The sequence below is a fragment of the Sphaeramia orbicularis genome, chromosome 22, assembly GCF_902148855.1.
Source record: "Sphaeramia orbicularis chromosome 22, fSphaOr1.1, whole genome shotgun sequence".
Lineage (NCBI taxonomy): Eukaryota > Metazoa > Chordata > Actinopteri > Kurtiformes > Apogonidae > Sphaeramia > Sphaeramia orbicularis.
The window spans coordinates 12,260,597-12,282,938 of NC_043978.1; the positions used below are offsets into that span (position 1 = coordinate 12,260,597).

At 34.8% G+C, this 22,342-nt stretch overlaps 1 protein-coding gene across 1 annotated transcript in view; it reads right to left on the minus strand.

Annotated features, from left to right (window-relative positions):
• Positions 1–6,194: 6,194 nt before the first annotated feature.
• LOC115413488 (microtubule-associated protein futsch-like) overlaps positions 6,195–22,342 on the minus strand; it is an 89,121-nt gene continuing 72,973 nt past the window's right edge. Inside the window, exons 44-51 of the mRNA XM_030126360.1 lie at positions 20,218–20,403; positions 19,759–19,872; positions 15,615–15,767; positions 15,419–15,520; positions 14,030–14,164; positions 12,878–12,976; positions 10,619–10,684; positions 6,195–8,806 (exon numbers count right to left, since the gene is read on the minus strand). Of these exons, the coding sequence (XP_029982220.1) occupies positions 8,651–8,806; positions 10,619–10,684; positions 12,878–12,976; positions 14,030–14,164; positions 15,419–15,520; positions 15,615–15,767; positions 19,759–19,872; positions 20,218–20,403 (1,011 nt within the window). The 3' untranslated portion in view covers positions 6,195–8,650. The remainder of the gene's footprint in view (positions 8,807–10,618; positions 10,685–12,877; positions 12,977–14,029; positions 14,165–15,418; positions 15,521–15,614; positions 15,768–19,758; positions 19,873–20,217; positions 20,404–22,342) is intronic.

A 22,342-nucleotide genomic window follows, 5' to 3' on the forward strand; every position in this document is an offset into this window, starting at 1 on the left:
GGGTTTGTTGTGACTGGAACCACTTGTTTATCTGTTTTTTTTTTTTTTTTAGATGTTTTTATCCTTTTATTTTGTATCTGTTTTAATCAGTTTTTGTATATTTTTATCCCCCCCCCCCCACCGCTGATGTGGAGTCAGGGGTATTGTTTTTGGTTCGGTTTGTTTGTTTGTTTAACATTTTAGCAACAAAACTAAACCAAATTGGGTTTATAGATTACCAGTGACCCAGAATAGATGTGGTTACATTTTGGGAAAAGTAGGTCAAAGTTCACATTTTCTATGAATGTTTAAAACCTTTTTTATCCCATTTACTTATAACAGCTGGAATGTGTCTATGCTGTCTATGTCTATGATGACATCAGCTGGACCGATGCCAAATAAGCTATAATAGGAGAGGGGCGGGGTTTGTTGTGACTGGAACCACTTGTTTTCCATCTGATGTGCTTTACTGGTATCTTTGGTCAGTTTGTGTGGTTTTAAATGTGCTGATCTGACCTGTTACCAGTTAAACCAGTGCACTGACACCAGTTCGAGGTCGTGCTCGTCTACGTTTTTTGTTCTTACCGGTTCATCTACAGGACCCGGACCCTCAGCGTGGTCCTGATGGTGGGGGCTCGGTCCGGTCCGGTGGGTGGAGGCGGTTGGAGGGGTGTGGTCATGTGTAACAGTAAAAGGAGGCAGGTCTGGGATCAGGCCGCCGCCCACAGGGCTGGGGGTGTGGTCCAGGGTGGGTGGAGGGTGTGTGTGTGTGATGTGTGTGTGTTGGTTGTGTGTCCTGGGGTCGTCTTCGGGGTGGGGCTCGTCACCCCCCCGTCCCTTCGTGAGCTCCTGAGAGAAGAAACATGAGGATCGTCATCATCATGTGGATGTAACCATGACGACGGGTCTGGACGATGACGAGTTTATGATGAAAAAACCTCGACACAAACGTCTGATTTTATTTATGCATCGACGTCATTTCCACACATGAATTTCCTTATTTATATTTATTTGACACGAGTTCTAATAGTTTGCTTCTTGTGTTATTTTTGTTGAGTTTGAGTCTGTTTTTTTTTCTTTCAAAATCAAAGTGACACATTTTTCTTATTCTGTCATTATCTGCTTCATATTTGAATACACAGCTTGAATGTATTGTTAAATAAATGTAATAAATAACATGTATTCAAGTAATAAATAATAAGTACATGTAATAATAATATGAATAATAACTGTCTCACCTTTTAAGTATTAGATCTATGTCTGTTTTACTGATGTCTATATTAGTTTCTATGATTTTTAATGATTATTTAGTTTTTATTTGTTATTTTTAACTAGCTAACCTTCTGCATAATGTGCTAACATTTGTATATTTTTCTCATATTATATATAAACATGTAAATAAACTAAATTTAACTAAACATGACTCAGGTTTTATGCAGGGGATCATATGTTTCCTATTATCATTTTTTATTACAATCAGATTTAAAGTTCTAGTATTAAACAACCAAGATGTTAATCTGTGTGATTTATAGTTTGATGTTGATGCTCAGTCTGGAAAAAAAAAAGTTTCTCTATGGAAATCTTTAGAATGCAAGGCCAGATTCTGATTAATAAAGATGAGTAAAAAAAGAAAAAAGAAAAAAAAATCTGCGTGAATTATATCTTGTAACCCCTTGTAGACTGTAGTGACTCTTTCTAATTGTGCATGTGTTACCTAGTTACATACGACCCCTGATGTTCATGGAGAAATTTCAAAGTCACGTTTCTGTAACGGTTTTATCAATTTCTGATTTTTGGATCATTTACGTTTTGTTTGGATCGTTAACTGGTGGAACTGACCAATATCAGCGTCGATAAAACATACATTCACATACCTGAGACCTGAAAATGTGTTTACTATTAAACCAATTATGCCTACTGTCACTAATTTGCATCATATTTATTGTATGCGTTATATTCAAATTAACAATCTTTACTTAATTTAGCACCTACTTGATAACAACACAAGCAATACATTTTTTTTTATATATCCTCTTGAGACCCAGATATGCATTTTGTCACAGCTTTGCTTATATGGACATTCCATATCTATCTATCTATCTATCTATCTATCTATCTATCTATCTATCTATCTATCTATCTATCTATCTATCTATCTATCTATCTATCTATCTATCTATCTATCTATCTATCTATCTATCTATCTATCTATAAATAAATAAATAAAAATATGTACCTAAACTATGTAAAACCTGTCATTGATGTGAATTGAATAAACATCTCCAGGTGCAGAAAGAGGGCCAACGGCATCATGAATGATCCCACCCACCCTGCAAACGCACTTTTTGTCCCTCTTCCCTCAGGAAGAAGGCTGCGGAGTATCCAGAGCAGGACCACTAGACTAAAAAACAGCTTCTTTCCAACAGCGGTGAGGCTGTTGAACTCAGGCACTGCTCCGTAGCCTCTCACATAAGGGACGGTTACACAAATACCTAACTGCACCTTATTGCACTGCCTCTTTGCACTTCACTCTGCTGTTGCACTGTACTTCAGCGTCTACTGTGTATAGGCTAGGTTAGGTTGTAAATATGTGCTATTATTTTATGTAGGTATTTTAAAGTTTAATTTTAGATGTATATTTTACTGATTTTAAATTAGCCTTAGTTTTAGTCGTTTTTAATGTATTCATTTATTTATTATTTATTTTATTCAGATGGCAAATACGGGTCCTCAGAAACCAGTTTTGTTCTATTCCTTGTGATGGAATGACAAATAAACTCCTTTGAATCCTTTGGAACTCCTTTGAATCCCTAAACTGGTTACGTGAAAACATTTATATGTTATATATTTCTGTTTAGGTTAACCCTTTCATGCATAGTGGTCACTACAGTGGACAGTTACTCTACAGCTTTAATCTTGTATATTCATGGGTTTTGTTGTTTTAGTTCCATATCAACCAACACAGTGGACACTTATGCATCATCTCGTAAACTGCAATTCATACCATTACTGTAACTTTGCTGTTCTTGGTTGGTTCTTGAGTGGAAATCAATTGTTAATATTTATTTTTTGCATATTATCTCCATGAAGTGAGTAATAACTAGTATTAGAATATGTTACAATGTGAGAAAACATCAGATTAGCTGCATTAAACATGGTTTCATTTCACTGTTTTCATATCACTTTATGATATTGGGTTTTAAATACATGTTTCTTTGCTTCAAGAATAAAATTCACGGTGTAGCTGAGTGGACATTTTTGTAACTCCATGAAAAACAGGTTGATTTAAAAAAAAAAAAAAAAAATTCAATCACATTGGATTTTTTTCATGCCTAAAGAGGAATAAAAACACTCACGAAAAAAAAAATTTGATTAAGGTTCTCATAATTCATGCATGAAAGGCTTAATGTAAACATACACACCTGTATGTGTTTTATCTTGTTTTATCTTCTACGTCTTTAAATCCATTTCTGTATTTTATACTTCTATTTTGGTTTTAATTATTCTTCTGTACAGCACTGTGGTCCACTGCAGTTGTTTTAAAGTGCTTTACAAATAAAGTTGGATTGGATTGTTGATGTAGCGGAGTAAGCCCTCCACTTTTCTTTCATACTTCTTAAATTTGTTCTATATTCGACTAAAAATCGTAGGTTAGCATCTTCGTTCAAATTTGATGTGTGGATACTGAATTGTACTCGAAAGTTAAGATATGTACGACATGCTTTTCCAAATAAACAAAGAACTGAAAAAAAAAAAAGTATCTGAAAAAAGTGTTGCGTTAATCTGTTTCCAATCAAGGTCATTAACTTGTAGTTTCCTGGGTCTGAGGAGGTTAAAACTGTAAGTCTATTTGGGCTGGAAGGGGTTAAGTCCCTAAATATTAAATCACACCAGTGTTACGGTGTTAGTTCTGATCTTAATCTAAGTTTATGTGTTTTAATCTTTTATATATTTTACTAAAACAGCTCATTCATGCCTTTATTTCTAGTCAGATTAATACTGCAGAGACTCATGTTCAGTTTTTAACATGTAGCTAATTTTTTTTCATAATAATCACTGAAATATATATTTTCCTTTTGTTGAATATTTTCTCTGGAGGTGATTTTGCCTTTTTTTTTTTTTTTTTTTTAGGGAGATGATACAGCAAATAATCCAACCAGTCGATAAATCAACCTGTGGGGTCTATAGATCAACAAGTATCAGGTCAAATCAGTGTTAAAAACAAAAAATAAAGTCATATATACAGGGTGAGTCAGAAAAAACGCTTTTTCCATTTAAAGAAATTGTACACTTATTTTCCTTTTGACCATACAGTCATATTGATGTGGTTATTGAGCATGTCTGGTGATGTAGTCATAGATTTATTGCATTGCATAAGAGAGAGAAGGTCCATTGTTTATTGGGCACTGAAATACCTGCCAACACAATGTATGCCACAGTGAACAAACTTGAAATTGACAACAATTACAGGAGTCGGGGCTTTGCTTTCACACTCAGGACATAGGCCTACATGACAGTGCCCAGGGAGTTTTCATCATGGCAAGACCACAGCGATTGTAGGTATTATTTCCTCATCGAGTTGTCTGTTTGGGTCAGGAGAGAGAGTGGCCACCTAGATCCCCGGACTTGACCCCCCTTGATTTTTTCTTGTGGGGGTATCTTAAAAACCGTGTGTATCAGACTGTTCCACAAACTCTTCAGGAACTCCGAAATCGCGTCACGGCTGAAATCCAAGCCCTACGACGAACACGAATGGCGAGAAGAGCTGTGTTAGAGATGCGACAACGAGCACAGATTTGCATCAATCTGAATGGTAGCCAGGTTGAAGGTCGTGCCGGACGACTTCGTTGAGACAAAACATTTTGATGGCAAGTAAACATGCTGTAATGGTTGACAATTTCAATTTCATTCACGGTGGCATAAACTGTGTTGGCAGATATTTCGGTGCACAAAAAACAATGGACATTCCCTCTGTTATGCTATGCCATAAATCAATGATTCAATCGCCAGACATGCTCAATAACCACATCAATATGACTGTATAATCAAAAGAAAAATAAGCATTTCCATTTCAGTGGTACAATTTCTTTAAATGAAAAGAGCGTTTTTTCTGACTCACCCTGTACAGGGTTTTCTCTGGTTTTTTAAAGGCTTTGTGTTCCAGCTTCTTCCGTATGTTTGTAGAACATTAAGACTCATGACAATGTCTTAAACTGCATTGACATTTCTCCAATAAAATTATATAATTTCACATTAAATTACATCAAAACACACATAAATTTGGAAAAACTAGAGCCATAGAGACAAAATAGAGATAAAATGAAGAAAAGCTTTGAAATTGTAAAAACCAGAGCAGATGATTAAAAAAAGGTCACTTAATTTGGTTTTTACATGCGTTTAGTTCAGGTGAAGCTAAAACCCTGTAACAAACATACAATTACTTACCTGTGATTAGAGTTTATTGCATTTTTATGTGACATAATGTGTTGATGGAGGTTTAGATCAAACAGAGCAGAAGTAAACGGTGTTTGTTTGTTAATCAGGTCAAACCAGTGCATTTTCATGGTCACAGATCGACTCATAAAAGTTCGTAGTTCACGTGTAAAGTCTGAAGAGACTGATTCAAGACAAATATTTACGACATATTCAGATGTTTTTTTTCAGGCAGAGATTCAATGATTCATGAGAATCGACAAACAGTCGTGTTTATTATCATGTTCATCTTATTGAATACAAAAGGCAGATGCATAAAAGCCAGAAAACAAGTTTATTTCAGAAAAGCACGGCTGGGAAAAGCTCAGGAAGGCAACAAAAAACGCCAGAAAACCCCCCCCGAACCCCTCCAACCCCCGAAAACAGCATATGATACATTATAAAACATATAAGTGTCTATTAGTACAGAAACAACCTCCTGCCTTTTATAAAAACATCCAACCATCACAGTGAAGGTCCATGCAGAGGCTTACGACAGACCCTGAAAACGATCCACCTGGAGCCCAACGACAACCGACCATAGCAACCGTCTCCATGGCAACCACTTCGCACTCTGTTCTAGGTAATTCGTGGCCTTTTCGCTAAAACAGACGGCGACGTTTAATGGACAGAAAAACTGTGGAGAGCTCAGTAGTCCTTCGTGTAAACACAAAAGTAGAAAAAGACTCAACTCTTTAGTGAGTCTTTTATAATAAGTCAAACCTTATTTTAGTTTGAACGCGAAAAAATACTGATAAAAACCTCAAGGAATCGGTTTTATTGAAGTTGATTGTTTTTTTTTTTTGTTTTTTTTTGAACACCATGTAAATGCACTGAGGGTGATTTAAGTTCTAGATCAGATCTAAAAGGAAAAACAAATGAAAACTGGTTCTATTTGTAGAAGAAAATCAACCGGTTGGAGAAGAAATCTTGGAGGAATTACAATGTTTTTTCTAGTCTAATTCTAATTTCTAGAAAAAAAGCAGGAAATTAAGAAGTAGTCCAGAGCTTTTCTATTCTTGAAAAGTCAAAGCCTCTGGAGCCCGTTGGAGAATCAACACAGAACTCTAGATCTGAATGTAAACATAGTATAAACAGACTCTAATCAGTGTATATTTTAGAAGGTCAGTGTTTTAGAACAGGGAGTGTGAAGGTTTATGACTGAAAAGCCTTTAGTTTGTCTTAAATTTTAGATGTGATTCTAGAAAATACTTGGGTTAGGGTGAGTTGGGACGTTTAGAGTCAGTTTGGTTTGGATGTCAGAAGTTATAAAGTTTAACCTGAAGATATAAAAACAGTTGAGATATTATATAAAAAGGCTTTAAGTTTAGGTGTGATTCTAGAAAACAGTTTTAAGGATAAACTGTAAAGATGCTGAAGGAGCTGTGTTTGGTTCTTGTAAACGTTAGAACCTAGAAAGTTCAGTTGGAAGACGTAAAAAACATTGTAGAAATTCTATAAAAAAAATGGTTTAAATCTATGTGTGATTCTAGAAAAGAGCTTTTAGGATCAACTTTAGAGATGTTGGAGGTCTAGAATCTGCTGTTATCATTCTAAGTTTGGTTCTTGTAAATGTTAGAACCTAAAAAGTTTAGTTGGAAGACGTAAAAAAACACTCTGGAAATCCTATGGAAAAGCTTTAAATCTAGGTGGGATTCTAGAAATCTGTTGTTCTTGTTCTAAGTTTGGTTCTTGCAGATGTTAGAAGTTATAAAATTTAATTAAATGATGTAAAAACAGTCTAGAAATTGTATAAAAAGTCTTTTGGTATGATTCCAGAAAACAGTTTGAAGGACATTCTGCAGATGTTGGAAGTCTAGAATCATTCATGTTCAAAGTTTGGTTCTAGTAGAAATTAGAGGCTACAAAGTTCAGTTGGAGGATGTAACAAAAAACACAATCAAAAAAGACTTGAATCTAAGTGTGATTCTAGAAAACAGTTTTAAGATACACTGTAAAGATGTTGAAGGTCTAGAATCTGTCATGAGGACATAAAAACCTTCTAGAAAATGTACAAAAAAGACTTTAAATATTGGTGTGAATTAGAAAACAGGACACTGTAACGGTCTAGAACCAAGTTCACATTGGTTCTTGTAGACATTAGAAATTCTAAAGTTTAATTAGAAGACTTAAAAACAGAAATAGTATAAAAAGGCTTTAAATTTTGGCCTGACTCTAGAAAACAGTTTTAAGGATAAACTGTAGGTGTTTAGAATTGTCTAGAATCGTCCTAAGTTTGGTTCTTGTAGATGCTAGAAGTTATAAAGTTTAATTGGAGGATACAAAAAAACTGTCTAGAAATTGTTTAAAAAGGCCTTTGGTGTGATTCTAGAAAACAGTTTGAAGGCTATACTTTAGAGATGTTGGAGGTCTAGAATCGTTCATGTTCTAAGTTCGGTTCTAGTAGAAATTAGAGGCTACAAAGTTCAGTTGGAGGATGTAACAAAAATCACAATCAAAAAAGGCTTGAATCTAAGTGTGATTCTAGAAAACAGTTTTAAGATACACTGTAAAGATGTTGAAGGTCTAGAATCTGTCATGAGGACATAAAAACCTTCTAGAAAATGTACAAAAAAGTCTTTTAATATTGGTGTGAATTAGAAAACAGGACACTGTAAAGGTCTAGAATCACATTCACGTTGGTTCTTGTAGACATTATAGAAGACTTAAAAACAGAAATCGTATAAAAAGGCTTTAAATCTTGGCCTGACTCTAGAAAACAGTTTTAAGGATAAACTGTAGGCGTTTAGAATCGTCCTAAGTTTGTTTCTTGTAGATGTTAGAAGTTATCAAGTTTAACTGGAGGATATAAAAACAGTCTAGAAATGGTGTAAAAAGGCCTTTGGTGTGATTCTAGAAAACAGTTTGAAGGCTATACTTTCGAGATGTTGTCGATCTAGAGTCGTTTGTGTTCTAATTTTGGTTTTAAAACGAGTCCGATGTGAAGTTAAAAAAAAAAAGTTATTCTAGACAAAGACTGAGCTCCAGATTCAGGACTAATCCACGTAAACTCTTCACATTGCACTTGTTAACTTTAAGATCTAGACACCGTTGAAGCTCTAGAAGTCAGAGTGACAGGTCTTAATCTAGAAGGCGACAGAAGGGCGGGTTCTAGAAGCCAGATGTGGGTTCATAGATAAAGGCAGTGGGTGCAGCTTCTAGAAGAGGCTAAAGGTGGACAGAAGGAGCACATCTAGATCTAGGAGACTACACATCTCTGCTGGGAGCCCGAGTCGGCTTTGGGGGCCGTGTTTACCATGGTGTCGGCTTTGGACTGGGTTCTGACTGTGCCCAGGGGTTTTGATAAAGCTTCAGATGAACCGGCTTCAGCGGAGTCGGACGAGCCCTCAACATCCTGAAGAAACATGAGCAGGGTTAGAGAGTCAGTCCAGTAAGTCCATTTAACATGACACCACACACACGGTTAACGGGACCCGGTCCGAGGGTTAACCACTCAGGTTACAGGAGGTTAAACACACCACGGTGCTTTTATTCTGGCTTTCAGACATTATCCATACTTTTATTCAGCAAGTCAAGACAAAAATACAGGAACAGGCTCCAGATGTTTTAGATCAGGGGCCACATACAGAAGAACATGAGCTCCAAAAAAAGAATAACCCAACTCCACTGTGTTGTAAATATGTAAAGAATCGTTAGCGTTTTATTTTAGTTAATACTATTATTAATATTATTATCTAATATTTTCTTGCACTTTATTCTGTTGAATTTCCTCATTGTGGGATCAAGTATCTAATCTAATCTAATCTAATCTAATCTAATCTAATATAATCTAATCTAATCATACAATAACCTATAAATAATGTAAACTCCAGACTTTTCTCTATGTTTTACAGTGAAAAAACTAAAATTACATAATGAAAATGTTTACATTTATAAACTATCCTTTAAAAAACTACGAATAACATGAAGAACCTTAAATTTCTTCCTAAAAATAAATGCAATTTTAACAATATTATGCCTCAGTTTATCATTTACACATGTACATTACAACTTACGGATCACAGAGAATCATAGTGGTATAATATTGTTAAAATTGCACTTATTTTTCATAAGACATTTCAAGCTGTTCATTTTTGTTGAAATTATTCAAATTTTGTGTGAAATGATAGTTTATAAATGTAAACACTTTCATGTAATTGTACTTTTATCCACTAAATCAAAGGAAAAAAATTGGAGTTGTCATCATTTAAAGTAAACAAAATAAATAAGTAAAATATTTGAAAAGATGAGTAAAAAGGAACAAAATAATGAACAAAATTAACAAAAATTAACAAAATGAACAAATATTTATAAAATAATCAACAAATTAGACAGAAATGGACAGAATAATCAGGTTTCATTCACCTCATGTTAGATGTTTGTGCTGCTTCTTGTCATGAGGTCGAACGTCACATTAAATAGTGACTTTAACCTTTACAACACATTTAGTTCAGTTTTTGCGTCTTTTAAGACTGATAACAAATAAATGTAAACATTCTCATGTAATTTTACATTTTTTTTTACACTAAAACAAAGAAAAATTTGGAGTTGACATCATTTAAAAAGGAACAACATAATTACAAAATGAATAAAGTCATCAACAAATTGAACAAAAAAATGTATAAAATAATCATCAAAATCACCAAAAATTATAAAAATAATTAACAAACTGGACAGAAATGAATAAAATAATCATTCAGTCATGTCAAATGTTTCTAATAGTTTGTGCTGCTTCTTGTCATGGGGTCAAAGGTCACAGTAAGTAGTGACTTTAACCTTTACAACACATTTAGTTCAGTTTTTTGTGTCTTTTAAGGCTGAGCACAAATAAATGTAAACTTTCTCATGTAATTTTACAGTTTTTACACCAAAACATTCATCATTATTTACATGTTATTATTATTTTACTAGTCTTAATCTGATTGAACTGGTCTGTATGTGGAACCTGAACTTAAATATCTTAAATCATTTTAGTTCAAAGGTCACAGATTTCATTTCAGATTCATCCCGAGGGCCAGACTGGACCCTTTGGGGGGCTGCGTTTGGCCCAGTTTGACTTGGCCGTATATTTTAGTTCCCAGTTAATCTGTATGTTATTATTCATTTCTCAGTAACAGACACAGAACATTATAAGTCTGACTGTTGTGAAATAAAATCAGTTTATTACCTTTGTGTCCTCCGTTTGTTCTGCCGCTGCTGCTTCAGTTTCCTCCTCGACGACGATCACAGGCATCTGACACCAACGACAAATAGTTTAAATCAACAACCAAACGCCAGAAGAACCACGCAGAGGTAATAATGACCGATAATAATGACCAAGACGGCAAAACACTGGAGTGAGTTTCTGAAATGAACTAAAACGCTGCCACAGGAAACAATAAAAGTGGTTTGAAGCTGCCCTCTAGTGGCAGACAAGCAGACAGACAGACGGGAGGAGAAGGAATAGGATGAAAAAATGACAAAAAATGAGTTTATTTAGAGAAGAATCAGGCAGAAGGAATGGATTTATACAAGAAGGAAGAGGAAGGGTTCAGCATCAACAGCAGGAGGAGACGGATTATTGAAATGAGTCATGAATCTAATGGAATATTTTATTATTTTAATGTATTTTATCCACAGTCTGTGTTAGTTCATGGTTGAAATGATTCATTATGATGAAAAATAACAGGTTTCTTATTTACATTTAGGGTTTATACTGTTTGTTTAACTCAAAGATGTAAACATCCACCAGCGACCAAAACCATCTACTGATCTAAACTGTTTAATATCTGTTGATCCACGAATCCTATCAATACATGGAAATAATTGGTGTAAAATACAGTTCTTCATCTTTTCATGGTCATCAGATATGACCCATTTGGATGTTCAGAGGCTCCGTAGTTACCATGGAAACACCGTCATCTTCTACAACATTGATTCACCAGTAAAACCCATGCAGTCGGATCAATGACAGTGGGTGAAATGAACAAAAATGAATAAAAAAAAAAACCCAAAATAATAAATAAGAGGAAAAAATAAGCAAAAAATGTAGTAAAATAAAGTAAAAAAAAAAAAGAATAAAATGAGCAACAAAATGGACAAAAACTGTCAAAGTAATGAATAAAATGAACCAAACTGAATCATAAATCAAACAAAATACTATTAATTATTAACTACAGGGTTTTTCTTCTCATTATGCACAGAACACGTCAAGCTAATAGTTAGTCGATGGGGTTTTTACTTGGTTCACAGTCAACTTTTTGTTTTTTTTTACATATATTTTTGCACATTTATTTATGTATATGTCTTTAATTATCATATTAGTTACTTTTCCATTGACCCTCAAATTGCGCGAATATAATTTTTGCATAAAAATTTACCTAATAGAAAAATGACAATTTCACCAAAACTCTTGCTTTTCGATTAAAAGTTTTTGCGCTGCCAAGAGGTGGTTTTTCGGGCGTAGTGCAAATGGTATATCACACAAAACTGCAACGGAAAGACCTTTTTCCACAGCTAGAGTCACATGAATAAAAAAACAAACAAACAAACAAAAAAAAAAAAACAGATGTTGGCGGACGTTATAACAAGCGAAGAAGAGTTTTAAAAGTAACATGTCGTGGTATGTGTGGACACACCAGGAAACTGAATAATTTTTTAAATTTAGTATGAGATAGAGGGGTGATATATAATAAGAATGAATATATCTGTAAATCAACATGATATTTATGTTTGTCGCCATGTTTATGGAATGACTTCCCGTGTCATCTCGCGATAATACATAAATAAATCATTGCATTTGTGATTTAATGGAAAAACCGACATTACGCACTTCTGTTTTTTTGACATTTAGTAAATATCGGTAAAGTTTTGCACAGATGTCCAATGGAAAAGCCACTGATAATATATTGTCTAGTACGTATCATACAAACTGTTGTTCTAAATGTGTCTTAATAGAGTGTTTTATATGTATATTTGGTATCTATATATATTCAGACCTATATATGTTATATTTAGAGCTTTATACACACACACACATACACACACACATTTTTTTTTTCTTTTTTCTGTTTTGTTATATTCATAATTTCTTAATTTCTTTCCTGCTTCTTTTAATTATATTTGAATGGAACAACTGTAACACACTATAAGTATTCAGGTTCTGATTCTTTTTAGATGTTTATTATCTGCTCTAGTTTCTAATAATTGTCCAAAAAGATAAGAAACTGTACAAATTGTTATTGAAAAGGAAAAAGAAATGAGCAGAGGGACCTCGAAAACCCAGACCCAAACAAACTGAAGGTCTATGAAAATTATGGAGAGAACTTTAGTTTAAATAAACTATGATCAGAGGAACCCGTCAGAGCTGCAGAAAAGCCCAAAAAGCTGAAGGACAGAAACAGGAAGTGGATGAAAGCTTTTCCACAGCGGCTCTCGGCGGTTTTACCTCCAGGTCAATGCCCAGGAAAGCTTCCCAGAGCCACCACAAAATACCTCGTCCACCTTCTTCTACCTCGACCTCTGACCTCAGTCTGCCTCCTTCAGCCTGGAGGCGAAACATTGGATTTATAACAAACTGTTTACAGTCGGTTTGTGTTTGTCCAGATCTGAGAAAAAGGTGGAGGACGGAGCGTCGCTTTGATCCTCCTGGTCTGGAGGTAAAAGGATGCAGCTGTTTCCAAAGCATCGAAACATATTTAACGGATTTGTATCAGTTTAGGTATTTATTCTATGTATTTGTGCAATGTTTGTTGTCATTGTCAATTCATTTTTCTTATTGCTAATTATTATTATTATTATTATTATTATTATTATTACTTACATACTTATATTACTTATATATCACTGTTACAACTAACGTTACTGTTGTCACTTTATTATAACTTATATTGTGTGATTTTTAAACTATATTACATATATACATATATAACTGTTATTTATTATTATTATTACTAAAATAACTATTATTTTATACAACACAACAATGATAATAATATTATAAAATACTATTTATTATTATTACTACTTTATTATTTCTACTAGTTCTTTCTAATGTGCAACTGCCTGTCTTTTTCACTGCTGTTTTTATTATAATTATTGTTATTACTATTTTCTTATAATATTTCTTATATGTGTACATTAGTTGTGCTGCTACTGGAACCTTAATTTCCTAAGAGATCAATAAAATTCTAATCTAATCTAATCTAATCTAAACTAATCTAAACAATAAAAACATCACATAGACTCGATTTCTGTTACGCTTTACTGTTCATTCTGTTTTATTTGAACAGATGTATTTTCTTTCATCATTTTTTTTTGTTTTCCTTTTATCTCTAATTTTTTCTTGACATTTTACTATGGGAACATTAGTAACATTAACCATGCTGTAAGACAACAGTCTTTGAGTGGATTTGTTAATAACACATGGGTGGGAGTTCATGCGTTTGGCTGCATCACATTCCACAAACTGTAAATATCCGAGCCTTCATAGATCATAACGTGGACTTAAAATGATCTGACGATGCCTGTTTGAAGTTAAATGATGATAATGAATGTGTTGTGATGTGATCATGTATCAGTATTGACTGGGTTTCCATACCTGGGCGCGGTCAGGGGTCCACGACTTCCTCTGCTCAGATGAGGAGCGTTCGACGGACAGAAGCTCCGCCCCCGATCTCCTCAACACGTCCTCCTTAACACGAACGATCTGGATCTGACCCTCAGACTCCTCCCTCTGTGAAAAGAAATACAAAAAGGCTTAGTTAAATATCTTATTTTCATTTTAACTGGCTATTTCTGAACACTTTTGTATCTGTAATATTATGGTTATATTTATGTACATTTCGAGCTTCTACAGCTTTAAATTTTAATGATATACAGTCCAGTGTGAAAGTCCAACATTCTGTTTGTTGATTTAATAAAGTTCCAATGTCCACACATATGCATTTGTCTCCGTATTTAGATTCAATCTGATATATATTGAGTATGAACAGCAGGAAAAAAATGAATGCTTCAGGTTAAAAACAGCTTCTATAAACCACAGAAGGTTTATATCAGTGATACACTGAACTAAAATAAGCAAAATGAGCCACAAACTGAAAAAAAGTATCAACACAAAGAAAAAATGAACAAAATAAATCAACTAAATGTACAAAAATGAATAAAACAATCAACAAAAAGAACAAATTAATCACAAAATTAACTAAGTAATACAAAAAATGAGTTTAAATTACCAAAATAACCAATATAAATTAACAAAATAATCAACAAAATGAACAAATTAATCACAACATTAATAAAGTAAGCATAAAAATCCTTAAAAAATTACCAAAATAACCGATAAAAATGAACAAAATAATGAACAAAATTGAACAAAATGAACAAATTAATCTTAAAATTAATGAAGCAACCAAAAAAATGCTTAAAAAAATCACCAAAATAGCCAATAAAATTTAACAAAATAATCTACAAAATGAACAAAATAATCAGGTTTCCTTCAACATGTCAGATGTTTCTTATAGTTTGTGCTGTTTCTTGTCATGGGGTCAGAGGTCACATTAAATAGTGACTTTAACCTTTACAACACATTTAGTTCAGTTTTTTGTGTCTTTTAAGGCTGCGTACATACTTCATATACTGTAAGACTTCCTATCAGTGATCAATAGAAACTATATTGATATCTGAAACTATTTACATGTTATAAACCCTCAAAATATAGACCATTAGAAAGAAAGGCATATTTTTAATATTTCAAAAATATGTCAAAAATTCACAAATCATAATTTCTCCAGACTGTGAATAAACTTTGTAGACACTGTCCCGAGGAAGACACATAAACTGAAATGAATCCGACCAGTAGTTTCGTCAAAGATGTTTGAAGAAATTGCAAACGAAGACGACGCGACGCTGTAAAATGTGAATTATCTGATTGAATATTGTGATTATCACCAGCTCAGACATAGATCCATGAGTCTGGAGCTGAACCCACCTCTGGTTCCTCTGACATGGGTTTGAGGACGTGTGCTGGACCTGACGGACCCTTGGCCTGGACCGGAGTCGGAGGTTGTTGGATGAACAGAGCTGGAACCTTCTACAAAGACGGAGAAGCAGCAGCAGATGGGTTAATACTGAATCCACGGACCGGGTTTGGACCGGATCTGGACCGGGTCTGGTTCCTGACTCACCTTCTCCAGCTCCAACAGCAGAGTCTGTAACTGGTCGACCACAGCGAACACAGTCAGAGTCTCCTCGGCCTTTTCTGGGAGACAGAGGCCCGGTTTACACTTCTGGATTTCAGCGATGGTTCTCCTCATGGACTGGATCCTCTGTTCCACCATCTGAGGACCAGCAACACAACAGTAGAACATTTAGACAGAACCTCATCACACAAAGGAGGAAAGAAACAAATATGCACAAGATAAAACAGAACAAGGAATAATTAACCCTTCTAAGATGACCGTGTCTCCGGTGACACATTTAACATTTTATGTCCTTTTAAGTACTCGATATTGAAATTCAAACACCATCTGAAACCTGAGATCGGGTTCTTTCCATTGGTCTATAACTCATTAGAATAGAGGTCTGCACTGACTGAGAAGGAGGGGTGGGAGTGGGTAGAGCAGAGAGCAGCAGAATGAAGAGAGATGGAAGATTTTTATCACTTTTATCAGAGGTTTATTGAAGTTTTAGTGGTGATTTAGTGGTGAATTCTTGTAAATAATTGTACGAAATAGTCATAGTGCTGTTTTGGAGTGTTCTACTAGTGTGTTTTGCCATGTTTTTGTTGAATTTCATTGTTTTTTTTCTCCTGTTTTTCACAGTTTTTATTTGTATTGTTCTGGCTTGTATAGTTCATTGAATGTTATATTTTACCTGTAAATATTATATAAATCTATGCGTATTTATATATATATATGTAAATCTATATGCAGAGCTATTCAGGGCAGAAAGAGATGCAGTGTCTGTATTTGAATCAGATGATGAATGTTTTGTCAGTGAAATGAGGGGCTCTGTCTACAACTAGACAGAAAGTGAACACAGACTATCACACAGGATCAAAATGACTTGAAAGAACTAAAAATAAGAGGAACAACATGGACACAGACAAAGTGTATTTCTATAATCTCATAAAGTTTTGTTGTTTTTCATCGTGAATGCAAAAAATTCAAGTCTGTTTTTAATTTTTTTTTTTTTTTTTTTTTTTTATAACACGCTATTTTAACCATTTATTACATATAATAATGATAATTAATAGCCAGATATCGAATATTAAAAAGGTGTAAAAGAATTGTCAGAAAAGACATTTTTTGACACGTTTCTTGCAAAAACAACATAAATAAATCTAGGCCTGTTATAATAGTAGTTTAGTCCTTAAAGTACGGTGGCCCAGAGGTGCAACAGGCCAAAAAATTATCCACTAGACGAAAAAAATTATCTACTACAAGAAAAAAAAAAAGAGAACAGCCTAAAAAAATTATCCACTAGATGAAAAAAAAATTATCTACTACAAGAAAAAAAAGAGAACAGCCCAAAAAAAATTATCCAGTATAAGAAAAAAAAAAGAGAACAGCCTAAAAAAATTATCCACTAAATGAAAAAAATTATCTACTACAAGAAAAAAAAGAGAACAGCCCCAAAAAAATTATCCACTATAAGAAAAAAAAGAGAACAGCCTAAAAAAATTATCCACTAGATGAAAAAAATTATCTACTACAAGAAAAAAAAACGAGAACAGCCTAGAAAAATTATCCACTAGATGAAAAAAATTATCTACTTCTAGAAAAAAAAGAGAACAGCCTAAAAAAAATTATCCACTATAAGAAAAAAGAGAACAGCCTAAAAAAAATTATCCACTACATGAAAAAAATTATCTACTACAAGGAAAAAAAAGAGAACAGCCCCCCAAAAAATTATCCACTGTAAGAAATAAAAAAGAGAACAGCCTAAAATAAATTATCCACTAGATGAAAAAAAATATCCCCTATAAGAAAGAAAAGAGACCAGCCAAAAAAATTATCCACTAAAAGAAAAAAAAGAGAACAGGCAAAAAAAATTATCTACTAGCCCAAAAAATTATTCACTATAAGAAAAAAAAAAGAACAGGTGAAAAAATTTATCTAGTATGAGAAAAAAAAAAGAGCAGCCCAAAAAAATATCCACTATAAGAAAAAAAAAAACATCATTCACCTTTTCAATTACGGGGGCGCTGTTTACCCGAAAGGTGCCTTGCTTTAAAATTAAGACCACCACAAAAAATAAAAGGATAGGCTGAAAAATTTTAAGGCTTTCGGCTAATGTGGCTAATGCTAAGGAAGTACCCCACCGGAAGTGGAGGTCGTGCGCTAAAAAATAAAGTTATTTTAAAATATAGATATTTCCATTAATATAGTTTGCAAAGCAGTTAAATGATTAAATACGGTTCCAGTGTCTGCTCAAGGTTAGGCATGGGCGTTAAATGGTTAAGGTTAGGGTTAGGGTATGGTTGGGGTTAGTTTTCAGTGGTAAATGGCCCTTGTGTGCACTGTGTGAAGGTTCGTTGCTAAGCTAATGCTAACGCGAAAAGTTGACGGCAACTTTGTGTTATTTTATTTTGAGAGGAGGAGAAGAGGAGCTTCCTGTGGAGCTCCACTATCATGGCATTGCCCATTTGATTGCAGGTAGACCTCTCCTCCTCAACTCAAACGGAGTGTCTTCACTAACACTAGATCAAGAAGGACATTTTGTGGAGATAAAGATGTGTGCCGTGGTACCGCAGTGCCTCGGCACCTGGCAACGAGCTGAGCTGTGGTACCGAGCCATGGTACGCGGTGCCGTGCTGGGGTACCTGGCACCGAGCCGTGGTACCGCGGTACGTCGCGGCACCAGCCGAGGTGCCACGGCACCTCGCGGCATCAACCGTGGTGCCGCACCAGCCGAGGTGCCACGGTACCCCGCGGCACCAGCCGAGGTGCCACGGTACCTCGCGGCACCACCCGAGGTGCCACGGCACCAGGTGTCGGTGCCGCAATATGCACTTGCTGTCTCTCAACAAATGGGCGATGCCATGATAGTGGAGCTCCACAGGAAGCTCCTCTTCTCCTCCTCTCAAAATACAATAATTTTAGAACTTCTTGTAGCGAATATTCATCAAAAATGATATTGAATGTCAGGCAGTTGAACAATTCAACACCGTAATCACACAATTGTTTACTCGCACTGGTAGTTCACAAAGTTGCCGTCAACTTTTCGCGTTAGCATTAGCTTAGCAACGAACCTTCACACAGTGCACACAAGGGCCATTTACCACTGAAAACTAACCCCAACCATACCCTAACCCTAACCTTAACCATTTAACGCCCATGCCTAACCTTGAGCAGACACTGGAACCGTATTTAATCATTTAACTGCTTTGCAAACTATATTAATGGAAATATCTATATTTTAAAATAACTTTATTTTTTAGCGCACGACCTCCACTTCCGGTGGGGTACTTCCTTAGCATTAGCCACATTAGCCGAAAGCCTTAAAATTTTTCAGCCTATCCTTTTATTTTTTGTGGTGGTCTTAATTTTAAAGCAAGGCACCTTTCGGGTAAACAGCGCCCCCGTAATTGAAAAGGTGGATGATGTTTTTTTTTTTTCTTATAGTGGATATTTTTTTGGGCTGCTCTCTTTTTTTTTTCTCATAGTAGATAATTTTTTTCACCTGTTCGTTTTTTTTTTTTCTTATAGTGAATAATTTTTTGGGCTAGTAGATAATTTTTTTTTGCCTGTTCTCTTTTTTTTTTCTTTTAGTGGATAATTTTTTTGGCTGGTCTCTTTTCTTTCTTATAGGGGATATTTTTTTTCATCTAGTGGATAATTTTTTTGGGCTGTTCTCTTTTTTTTTCTTACAGTGGATAATTTTTTTAGGCTGTTCTCTTTTTTTCTTGCAGTAGATAATTTTTTTGTCTAGTGGATAATTTTTTTAAGCTGTTCTCTCTTTTTTTTTTCCTTATAGTGGATAATTTTTTTGGGCTGTTTTTCTCTTTTTTTTTTTCTTGTAGTAGATCATTTTTTTCATCTAGTGGATAATTTTTTTAGGCTGTTCTCTTTTTTTTCTTGTAGTAGATAATTTTTTTCATCTAGTGGATAATTTTTTTAGGCTGTTCTCTTTTTTTTTCTTGTAGTAGATAATTTTTTTCGTCTAGTGGATAATTTTTTGGCCTGTTGCACCTCTGGGCCACCGTATTAAAGGGTTAAAGTTGATTCTATATTTAACTGAAAGTCAGTGGAAAGAGTCAGAGCTCAGTGTTCTTTATTTGTCCGTGTTTGCTGTTATTGTTTTTAAGTAGAGTTGTTTTCGTCTCACCTTGAGTCTCTCCTCTCTGGGGCTGGGAAACGCCTCTGGATTCGATAATAACGTCTTAATCTCACCCACGTCGCTCTCCATCCGCTTCACTTCAGTCTCAATAGCCTCCACCTCCTGGACACAAGGAAACCATTTGCATATTTAATTTTTTTTTTTGTTATTGGTGAAATGGCACTTACATTTTTTTTGTATTTATCTTTTTTTAAATTATTTTTTTCAGGCAGCTTTATCTTATCAGCATTTTACATCATGTATATAATTTCTATATATGTAAAGAAAACAAACAAAAACAAGAACATACTCATACAGGCGAGCAATAACAGAAAGAGTCAAAAACATTTACATATTTCATTGTTTATGAAACAGAAAAGTACACAAGCTGAAGGATTAAACGACAAACAGACAAAGGTTTACTTAAGACTGGAGCGTTGACTACAGTAAATAAAAGTGTGTGCTCACAGCAGCAGCGTGTTCCAGCTGTGACAGAGGAGCGGTGAAACTGTCCTGAACAGACGCCACTTGTTCGTCGGCGTCCAGCAGCTTCTCCTGCAGATCTGTGACGTCACAAACCTGCGACATGTCATCCAGGATGGAGCTGAAGCCCTGCAGCGTGGTTCGGATCTGCACCGAGTCGTTTAATACCATCTGAAACACAGACGTTAGAGAAGGAAACACAACATGACGCAGGTTTATATGTTTATGATTACAACTACAACTGGGAATCAAAGTGAGATAACTGTAGTTGTGATGTGACGGTAGATAAATACAGTTTGACTGATTGATTGATTGATGATAATGATGTTAACCCATAAAGACCCAAACAGCCACTGGCAACCAAAAGCATCTACTGATCTAAAACATTTAATAACCTCTGAACCTCTAAACCTATCAATCCATGTAAATAATTGGTGTAAAATACAGTTCTTCATCTTTTCATGGTCATCAGATATGACCCATTTTGACATTCAGAAGCTCTGTAGTTACCATGGAAACACCGTCATCTTCTACAACATTGATTCACCAGTAAAACCCATGGAGTTGGATCAATGACAGTGGATGTACACACTGGGTTTATGTTCAGTTAATGAGAGATTTTGGTGAAAAAGTCACTTTTTCTTCAGTTTTCTCTGTTTCTGATGTAATAACCCCCAACTTTAATCTGAGCTTTTATGAACATCTACATGATCAGTGAATTAAATACAGGAAAATACCAAATTTACACTAAAAAGACTCCTCAGGTCATCGAGATCCGGTCTTTTGTCAGTTCGCAGAGTCAGAACCAGACATGGAGAAGCTGCGTTCACCTTCTATGCTCCACATGAACAAACTTCCAGAAAGCCTCAGATCAGCTGAAACACTCAGCTAATTTAAATCCAGGTTAAAGACCCACCTGTTCTCAGCTGCATTTGAACAGAGCTCTCATTCAGAACTTCAGATCTGCACCGTTTCTTTTAAGCATAAAGTTTTTATCTGTCTTTTTTTTTTCTTTTCATGCCTCTACTTATTACTGCTTCCCCTGCTGTAATGCTTTTAATGTTTTATGTAAAGCACTTTGAATTGTCTTGTAGATGAAATGTACTATATAAACCTGCCTTGCCTTGCTTAAAAAATGCAATATAAAGAGGACAATATTACAATAAATGGTGATAAATTAGTTCAGAATGGTTAAATACATTCTGCAAGGTTAACCTTACATACTGGCAAACTTCCTGATTGTTATGATGACCCTGTCTGTCTGCTTTTCAAATGTTCCTGTTTTGTTGTTTTTGTTGTAATAAAAAAAAAAAAGATTAAATACAAAGGAAAAATTAATTTGGAAACTGCCATAAAAGTAGCAGTGGCTCTTTATGGGTTAAACAAGAAAAGGTTGATCTGATAAAAATAAAAATGATGTAAAATGGGTTTGATTGATTGATCTTGACTTCTTCCCCAGAGTCTCTGTGCTTTATTGCCTCACAGGTTCTCCCAGGATCATCACAGGTTTTCCCTGGACCATCTCTGGACCTGCTGCAGTGGTCCTGCCTCTCTCCTGCCTTCATCGTCATCACTCACTTATCCATATAGTTATGATAGTGTTTATTATATAGTTCCATAGATGGTAGAAGTTTCTATTATTTGTGCTAACTGTTGTAATAGTAGTATATCCACTGTTAGTATTAGTATTTGTAGTAGTAGTACATCCACTGTTAGTACTTGTATTTGTAGTAGCAGTATATCCACTGTTAGTACTTGTATTTGTAGTAGCAGTATATCCACTGTTAGTACTTGTACTTGTAGTAGTAGTATATCCACTGTTAGTACTTGTATTTGTAGTAGCAGTATATCCACTGTTAGTACTTGTATTTGTAGTAGTAGTATATCCACTGTTAGTACTTGTATTTGTAGTAGTAGTATATCCACTGTTAGTACTTGTATTTGTAGTAGCAGTATATCCACTGTTAGTACTTGTATTTTTAGTAGCAGTATACCCACTGTTAGTACTTGTATTTGTAGTAGTAGTATATTCACTGCTTGTACTTGTATTTGTAGTAGTAGTACATCCACTGTTAGTACTTGTATTTGTAGTAGTAGTATATTCACTGCT